Source organism: Argiope bruennichi, chromosome 7 (assembly GCF_947563725.1).
Source record: "Argiope bruennichi chromosome 7, qqArgBrue1.1, whole genome shotgun sequence".
Classification (NCBI taxonomy): Eukaryota; Metazoa; Arthropoda; class Arachnida; order Araneae; family Araneidae; genus Argiope; species Argiope bruennichi.
In genome coordinates this window covers 33278776-33289066 of record NC_079157.1, presented here as the reverse complement: position 1 = coordinate 33289066, position 10291 = coordinate 33278776, and the positions used below count along the sequence as shown (strand labels likewise).

General features: G+C 25.9%; 1 protein-coding gene across 1 annotated transcript in view; it reads right to left on the bottom strand.

Annotated features, from left to right (window-relative positions):
* Nucleotides 1–3292: 3292 nt before the first annotated feature.
* LOC129976199 (trafficking protein particle complex subunit 10-like) overlaps nt 3293–10291 on the bottom strand; it is a 38622-nt gene continuing 31623 nt past the window's right edge. Inside the window, exons 17-21 of the mRNA XM_056089648.1 lie at nt 10042–10168; nt 7012–7179; nt 6736–6913; nt 4720–4857; nt 3293–3507 (exon numbers count right to left, since the gene is read on the bottom strand). Coding sequence (XP_055945623.1) covers nt 3353–3507; nt 4720–4857; nt 6736–6913; nt 7012–7179; nt 10042–10168 — 766 coding nt within the window. The 3' untranslated portion in view covers nt 3293–3352. The remainder of the gene's footprint in view (nt 3508–4719; nt 4858–6735; nt 6914–7011; nt 7180–10041; nt 10169–10291) is intronic.

The window sequence follows — 10291 nt, the reverse complement described above, 5'->3', positions numbered from 1 at the left end:
TTCATCTTTCCTCTCATCTCGACTTTGACTAAATAAACTTATCCTAACGCATGCGCAAAAGAGCGGGGAAAAGAGAGGAAAGGTAGATGGGGAAGATAGACTAATATTTAGGGACTGCAATACCGGTATTTCGTACCATTTGTACAATTTTATAATACCGGAATTCACAAGTTTAAATACCGTTTTTTCGATATTTGCTAAAAAATTTTAAATTGTCTCCACTGTAAAGTGATATTGATAATGACAATGTAATTGTTGAAGAAGATATTGCTAATGAGGATGAAATATTAACCCATCAAGAATGGCTCCCTGTAATTTATAAAGTTCGAAAAATGGTTAAGATATTTAAACGCTCCCCTACAAAAAATGCCATATTACAAAAAATATATATACTAACTGAAAATAAAACAGAATATAAGTTAATATTAGATTCTAAAACACGTTGGAATAGTTTACTCCTAATGATGGGAACGATTTTGGAAACTGAGAGATCCAATCCAAAAAGCAATAATCGACTTAAACCTGCAAATTAATTTTTCAGATAGTGAATTCGACTTAATTTACAGAACTGTATCAGCTCTACTTCCAATAAAACTGGCTGTTGAGGCATTATGTCAGAGAGATTCTAATTTATTAACAGCCTAATGTAACAATAAATTTCATGTTGCAATCCCTGAAAGAACAGCACACATCTGAAGAATTATATATTACATTGAAAAATCGCACAGAAGAAAGGCATACCGAAATAGAAAATGTTTTACGGTATTTAAATAATTATAATGATTTTAAAAATGAAAATGAAAAAAAAAAAAAAAAGAGACTAACCAATTCAAATCTGATCAAGTTTATAGTAAATTTTCTTAAATTTTTTTATCTACAAATATATTCACGTTCAGAAGAATTCGGTACAGTTATCGAAGATTATGATGACACTAATGTCGATAGTGAAAAGGAATTGTCTCTTGAACAAAAATTAGAATTAGCAATTAAAAAAAAATTTCAACAAACCAAAATGCAATACAGAAATCAGCTATATCCGAAACCACCCGACGAGAAATCGATTTATTTGAAGATGAGGGACTTAGAGGTAAATAAATACTTGGAAAAAGTAGATCGCGCATTGCTAACAGTACCACCAACTAGCGTAGATGCCGAAAGAGCGGCAGCTGGTCATTTTTTGACAAAATTACGTTCCAGGTGTAATGGCAATACAATTGATGCATTATGTTTTTTAAGATCACATTTCAAAAATTTGTAATAGTACCACAGACTGAATAGTGATATTTACACTTTTTTGTGATTTAAATAAATAAGATGTTCCTTTACTTTTTTGTGACTCTTTATATACTGTTATAATTTATAAGTTACAAATTATTTTTTGTGATATTTACACTCTCTCATAAAACTGGCAAATAAAACAAAGAAGTACCTATGTTTTCTTTCTTATTATACCGGTATTAAATATTTGGTCCGATATTGTAATCCCTACTAATGTTGATGCCATTTCTCATAAGTTGAAGAAACAGCTTTTTCTTTTACCTTCTAACGTATTCTACCATATTACTGTTTTCCGATGATAATTTAAAAATTTATATGGTGGGTGGGGGGGGGAATATTTTTATATTAATTAAAATTTGAAAAATTAATAGTTTAATTTTTAATATTTAATCATAGTTTATAACAGTATTTTCTGCTGTAATGAAATTCAGTGTATTTTCATTTGATTTAAAAATTTTGATTCATATCTTTTACATATTGATAATGTTTGGAATTTTTTTTCAAATTGTAAGGAAAAAATACTTTTTTAAAAGCTTTACTTAATTTTATTCTCTGAACTGTTTCAAAAGCCTTACTTAATTTCATTCACTGTGCTGTTTTAAGTGCCTACTTAATTTCATTCATTGCACTGTTTCAAAAGTCTTACTTTCATTCAGTGTACTGTTTTAAATGTCTTACTTAATTTTATTCACTGCACTGTGCACCTCCTAACTTTTTTTGTCACATCATCTAAAATTTGAGTGAAAAATGCATCTGATCTACAGTGAAAAATACATTTATGTAATACATCAGTTCAGCAAGTGTTCAATAAAAATTTCCCCAATTAAAAAAAAAAAATCAGTGCATTTTAATAGGAAAGAAATTTTTATCCTAAAAGAGTGATAATGTACTTTTGTATATCCAACTATAACACAGGAAATCACAAATAACTGAATTTAAATAAACTTGAAACTTAAGGACTTGAAAATAAATGAATTAAAAAAAAATCTCTTCACTGCTTATGTCTAAACTTCAATCTTAATTGTAAGTAACACAAAATTTCAAAAATAATATTAATAGCAGATATTATTCAACATGAAAAATATAACATGCATTTTCACTTCTTCATTAACAAAAATAAAAGAAAAATCTAGAAATAAATATTTAATAAAACAATGCATTCCATTACAATGCAAAGTATTGTTGAAAATTAAGAAAAAATTTATTAAAATTCAGGAAAAAATTGCATAAAATTAAATAAGTATCATTAAAAAAAAATTTTTTTTTTTAATTTTAAAATGGTACAGAAACTGAATTGGAGCTATAATATTTTCTGTAGTCCAAATTAAATGTTGGAAAAGCATCAACATTTCAATATTTTTGTATTAATTAAAATGTTTAAAATAATCCCAAGGGTTACATTCCCATTTTACAAAGTATATCTGTGCTACATCTAACACTCCCCTCTTATGGCCTATTCTGTAAGGCACCAACAAAAACAGACATTTTTATTAGCAATGCAGCAAGATATAAACTTTTAAAGAAGTATTTCTGGTTCTAGAGATCATGATCAGCGAGTATTTACAAATTTTTTCCTAAAACCTTTTATATTAGAATCTAGAATTATTGCAACAGGTTGTATTTCTGTAAGAAAATTACCTAAAATTCGAAAACATGCCTACAAAAAGTGTCTTTAGTTGATATCTTCCAAAATTTGATAAAGATCTATAGTTTTGATATAAAGACCACAAGCTAAATTGCCAGAAATAATTTATTTAGTTTTTGAGTAAAATTATGCCCATTCACATAAAAACAAATATAAAAAAATTATGTTTATTCACATAAAAACAGATATAAAAATCCACAGATATAATTCAACAAGAATTTCTGCATTCTATATGGTCTAAAATGTGGATATTCATCACAATATTGAAGGATTTCTTTTTGTAATTACAATACATTTTCTACATACATTTCGTATATGAGTAAACAAAAGTAATACTTAGAATTTTTGAAATAAAAACTAAAACTTAGATACAAAATTATAATTTTTATTCACATAATATTATTTACACTCTCTTAAATATTAAATCTTTCAGGATGAAACATCTAAGCTCAAACAACTGGAAGCTGGTAATACATCAATCTGTTTTGCTCGGCTCCAATTGTATACTTGTCCAGTATCAAAGGGCTCCAGACGAGCAACATTAGATGAATTGTAGCTCCCACTGTCTTTCGATGGGGTAGAATCTAAAAAAAACACTTCTTCTTTAGATTCTAGAACTTTAAATAAACATGAGAAACATTCATTTAATATAAATTAATTTAATATTAAGCATTCATTTTAATATAAAGGAAACATTATTTTTTAAAAACCACAACTTAATTGAACTACTAATCTTAATTTATTTTAAAGTATGTTTAAATCATATAAATTTCTTTCTTGTATCCTATTATATTTAGCCATTTCTGCCTTCATACAGATTCATTTCACAACAAAATTGGAGGGAAAAAATTGAATATAAATTACTCCAAATCAAAGGTATTAAATAATTATATGAGTCTTTATATGCCATATTCCATGAAATATGTTTTTTTTTAATTAAAAAACAGTAAAAAAAGATAGTAGTTTTGGATACTTTGAAATGTACAGTAAATTAAATTCTGAAGAAATAAGAAATAGTATCTTATCGTTACAAATACATCCTCCACAAGATATACTTTCTTAAAATCAATTCATTATAGTGGTCAGATACCAAAATATGTGTCCCCAATTATCCTATATTTTCTGGGGTAAAAAGGAAAAAGTTAGGATAATTATGAACATTGTTGCAACTAAAACAGGTAATTTTTTTTTAAGGCATTATTTAATGAGCCTTAAAAACATGATTATGGACTAATATGAATTATAAACTTATTTTCCTTCTCATAAGAACATTTCAAATCCAAGAAAATAATAATTCATGCAAAATTATTTCCCAATTATTCTAATTGACTACCTTCAGTTTTTAAAAAAATATATATATCATAGTATACATTTTTATTAAAAATCAAATAGCCTTATATGAAGTATAAAATTAATATTTTTCCAATTTACATTATTCCTTCAAATGAAATGGCATGAGAAACTTTTTTTCCCAATTTCCATTCCCCATTTCGAAAAGATAAGAAATTTTCACACCATTTCCCTCAAGAAAAAGTTCAAAAATTTGTATCATCCAAATTTCAAAAATATTTTTTTTTTAATTTAAGCATTAATTAAATGACAACAAAAAAAATTAATTTAAATAGTTGTTCAACATATTTTAATAAATCTCTTCAGACGATTTTCTGTTCACAAACATTTAGGAATCTTGTATAAGAATGTTGTAGAAACATTTTTGATAGTTACAGTAAATAACCAGAATAATTCAGGCCATTTTAATTGACTGAAATGAAAATAAATTATCAAAAAATATTAACCTTTTGATGTTGGCTTTCTTGGTTCAGCTGGAATGTATTTGGATAATCTGACTGTTGGAAGAGGAAGAAAACCGGAAATTAAGGGCTTCACATCTAAAGTAACTCCATGTTTTTTAGAATTATCAATATTCACAACTCCTGAAATTGTAACAGAATAATTTTTATTTGAAATATGTCTTATAAATTTATCAGAAACATGTCGATTCTCATATAGTTTCTTAACATGTTTTACAATAGAATTCAATAACTTATGTTTGATCATTATTTATCTTCTTATAATACATTAAAAATTTACAAATATTACGAAAACATGTTAATGAAATTAATAGATAATTCTTGGAAATCCATTTCTAGTTTTATTAAAATATCAATTAATATAATCTCTAGATACATCACTAAAAATACTTTTTTAAATAATAAAAGCATTAAAAAAACATTTTCAACTTCCTTGCTTTCACTAATCAATTCAAATACATAAAATCTTTTTAATGTTAAATTTTGCATTAAATTAAGAGTTACTGTAAAATTACCCATAATGTTTAAAAAATAAAGAGAAAAATCTATTTTAAAAAAATTTTCAAACATCTTACTAATGAATGAAATCTACAATATATATTTTGATTTTTCACAAACTTTCAAAATGTTAAATATAATCTGTTTATTTAACAGTAATAAAAAATGCACCACTTAAAATGTACAATATTTAATACATGTATAGCAACAATAGGTTTTAAAAAATATATTCAAACTTAATTTAGAAAATATGATAAATGTAGAATGACGTTTCTCAGCTGAAAAAGAGTCATGAATTTTACATTTACATAAGTACCACTGAAAAATTTGCTGATTCAACATTCTAAAAGAATTTTCAAAGAGCCGAAACTAGGCCTGCAGTCTTTAACACCTTAACTATGGTGTCTAAATGTAATATGTGTATCAAATAAATATAATTTTTAACTTATAAAATAAAATTTAACCATTCAGAAACATAATTTTTTTAATACAAAAATTAATAGTAATCATAAACATCTCAAGTATTCTATGAACACTTAGTAGAATCAAAACAAAAATATGTTTTCGGAACAGGAAGTCTTCACTAGTTACATAATGGAAAGGAAAAAAAGTAAGGAGTTGATGTATTTAGTTTATGTTTTACAAATATCTTGTTCATAAACGCAAAACTTAATACATAAAAATATTTTTATTTAAGTCTAAGTAAATTCTATTAAAGTCATCAAAAGTGCAAAATCATATTTGTTGATAAGTACAATTAAATGCCAATACAGAGGAGGGTAAATGAAGTACATGAACTCAACAATTCTTAACCTCCGAACATTATAATGTTAAAAAAATACATGGCAATTCTGTTACATTATAAATGTTGATTACATAAGAGATAACAGGAATTTTATATAATAGTAATCAAGAGAAAGTCTTAAACAGTTAATAATAATAAATATAAATAATAATTCTTACATAAAAGACATATATATAGTTTCGTCCTATTTAATTTAGTTATTTAAGTTTTAAAGTAACACTAGAGCTATTTTAGAACGAATCTTGTAATACTGAAACACAGTTAGATGATGAAAAAAACAACTGAACAAGCATCAACACTCTCGGAACTACCACACCATACTAATAGGAGGATACTTGGCTCTAATAAATTAATTTAACATGCACCATATCCACTAAATCAAGTTCTATGGTAAAATTGGATTTTGAACCTGTAACTTTCGATAACAAAGGCAAGTCTCACCAACAGGGGCCCAAGACTCAAAATGCATAAAAATAAATGAAATATAAAAAAGAGATTTACAATATAAAGTCCCGTTAGCTAATTTAGCTGGATGCCTACAAGCTACATTAAACTAGAGAATAGATAATCAATTTTCTATGCACACTTTATACAAGAAAGCGATAAAATATAACACAATAGGCTAACAAATCTGTTAAAATATTTAATGCAGTTTTTATGACATGTAAATCAAAAAGTAGCCCATTATAAAATCTTACCAGCAGTTCGACCACATACAGCCCACACAGCCTGATCAGCTACCACCTCGTACATAAGGGTGGTTACATCTGAATCGTTAACTTGATTGATTGAAATATGCAAGAAGCACATATTTCCAGCTCGGCAGAATTCCGAACCAGGTGGTGGCTCAATTCTAGCCCTAACTGCATACAGAGTCTAGAACAGAAAGATACAGAACAAGAAAGTTCATTCAATGACTGATAACGAATTTTCAAAATATGAAATTTTATGTAAAACTATAATCCTGTATGTACCTGGTAATGATTTAATCTGAATTCATAACTAAAATGCAACCAATCTTGTGGAATATAATCATCAATGAGTTGATAATCTAAACTAAAAATGAAATGAGATGGAAGCTGGTTTGGGTCTTCGGTCATTATTTCCCAAAGAAAGCTGGCACTGACATCAGCTTCAATAATCTGCATTAAAAAAATAATAATAACTACAGCAATGAACATGCATTAATTCAAATAGCTGTAGAAAACATAAAATATTACATTCATTACAATTTTTCTTAATATTTTATACGAATCATAATAAGTATAATAATAGTACAATTATTGTACATTCTCACAAAAATTTTTATTTACATTAAAATTACATTAAATTTTATTTACATTAAAATAAATTTTATTTACATTAAAATCAAACAGAAACAAGTTTCAGTTTAATTGTTTTATGTTACATTTAGATATGTAGTATACGCTCCAAAATTCTAAACAACTTCATAATGGAAAAATAGAATAACAATCTATTAAAATGTGTAGATATTAAAAGTATTTTTTAAGTGAAAAAGTGTATTATCATTTTAAACTTTTAAAGGGTATTTCTTAACTAATATAAATTTTCAATAACAGCCTACAATATAGGAAGAATCGCATTAGAAAAATTTCTTTTATAATAAGAACAATTACAAAAAAAAAAAAAAAAAAAAAAAAAAAAGAAAGAAAGAAAATTTCTACAAAAAATCTCATTAGCTAACATAGAAAGAACTCAGCAATGTTTGTATGGTACAATCAACTGATTTATTAGTACATGAATAAAGCTAAGTATGAACAAAAGTTAATTATGAAATCATAAACGTATTTTATTTATATTTTTTATGCTGAATTGTAGCAAAGGTCAATCAGCTGAAATTAGCAAGTTTTATTATTTTATATTTATGCTAATTCATTATATTTCCACACCATGAACCAATTGGAAATCATATATTAATATTTTCTTTCAACATTTTTTTTTATTTTATATTTGATTTAGATTTTTTTTAGTAGATAACTATTTGTTTCAATTCAATTTTAATTATTAGCTTTCATTTATGTGTAAATGGGCATTATGGGGAGAAAAGAAGAATTTCGTTCATAATAAAAGTATTTAAACTCATATAATAGCATGCCTTTATTTATTTACATCCAAATGTCCTACAAATAACAATTTTATTATTATTTCTATGACACTCTACTAACGTGTGTTAGATTTACAGGTACAACTTTTGTTAGTTAATCTATGATAATCAGATCATAGAGATTGTTAACAAGATAACAGCCAGTCTAGGTGGTTAGATTTTCTAATAGTTAATACTAGGGTTTGACGGTTTTCAAACCCGGTTTTAAAAAACCGGTTTTTTAAAGTAAATTTATCACATTCGAAAACCGGTTTTTAAATTAAGAAAGCCGGTTTTAAGAATTCATATTATTATGTAAAAATTAATTTTGAACTTATTTGATTTGCTATTCATTCTATGCAATGGGCAGCAAACACGTTTTTTTCAACGTTGCAAGTTGCGTTGGCCAGTGCTTGTGCACTGCACAGTTGCGCCTCGAATTCGTCAATTTATGTTTTTCATGAACATCCCTTTTCACTTTTTTTTTCTAAGTGAAACAAAAGTTTGATAAAGTTCATCTCTTGCTTCTCATCGTATGTTTTGTCTATCGGTATGAAGTTGGTGCTAATAGAAACGTCAGCAATTTGACTGGTTTGTTTGGAAGAACGTGTGAAAGGAATAAATAATTCCCCGTTTTCTGCTTCCTGACCACAGTATTTAATGATATCATATAAAATTTTCTTCGTACCACTCCTGAAAGCTTTTTTACTACACCACTTGCGCTAGCCATATCAATGCGAAATATTCAATTAAATTAAAATTCGAATTTTAAATAAAACACAGAGTGTTAAAATATTCCATATTTTCTTTCACAACGTTTTAACATAAATTATGTCTTTAGCAAGCATCGGAATTTGATTGTGTTTATTTTTTTTTTTTCAAAATTCCTAGAAAATGTGTAGATTAGATTATTTTAAATTGCATTAATATTAATAGTTAAAATAATAAAATTGTAAAATAAACGTCGAAAATATTTATTCAATAACTTTAATTTCATTTTTAGATAAAAATGAGTAAGTCGGAAGTTTGGGATAGACAAGGCAATCTGAAATCATTGCAATAAAATGTTGAGCTGCAAAGGATCATCTACGAGTAATCTACATAATCATTTGAAAGCTGTTCATAAAATAATTGTCGGATATAATATAATTGCTTAATTTCTTGAAGATCCAGAAGAAAAACTTACAAATCTAAAGACACTGAAAGCTGAATTTTCATTATTTGAACAAACGAATAAAAGAACAAAATACTTAGATTTGTAATTTGATGCCAAACTAAGTAACATTGAACGAGTATTTTCAATTTCAGGCAATATTGTGTCCAAAACAAGAATGAGACTTAGCCACCTTTCAATGGATATTTTATGTTTTTTAAAATCCTATTTTCTTAGGAGAAATTAAAATTAGTGAAAATAGTATAAATATTATTTGAAATTTTTGTTTGAGTTTTCGTTATTTTGTGTAAGTAATATGTATATGTAATCTTTAATTTTGTTTTTTATATTTTGACTTTGATATTGATTTCGTTTTTTGTTATTTTATATAAATTAAAATAAAATAAAAAAATAGAATAGGGAAAAATAAAATATTTTCCCTATTCAATTTTTTTTTTTTGACAAAAATTCGAAAACCGGCTAAAACCGGTTTTTTTAGAAATATCGAATTCGAAAACCGGTTTTTCAAAAAGTCGGTTTTTGTATAAACCCTAGTTAATACTGAATTAAAAATTAAGATATTTCTTTTTTCAACACGAAATTTTATAGAATAAACTAATATTGATAGTTATGTCAATTTCACTTTAAAAAAGAGTTACAGGATGCATACAACTTTTGTTAATACTTTTACACCTTTTGTCAATAAAACTTTCAAAAACTGAATTGAATAACTGAGTGATTATTTACCAGAGTATCAGATACACCAAACTGTTGCAAAGCTACATCTTTTTGATCAGCTAATTCCAGCTTAATATTATTTAAAAGAAAACGATGCAAAAGTGAAACTCCATGGGTTACGATTTCAATATATTTCCTGAAATGAAACACTGAAGATATAAAACTCTATCTTCAAATTAATTCATACACAAAATAATTTAAAGCTCATTATAAATGAATAAAAATTAATTAAAAAAATAGTATTGATTAACTATGGTGA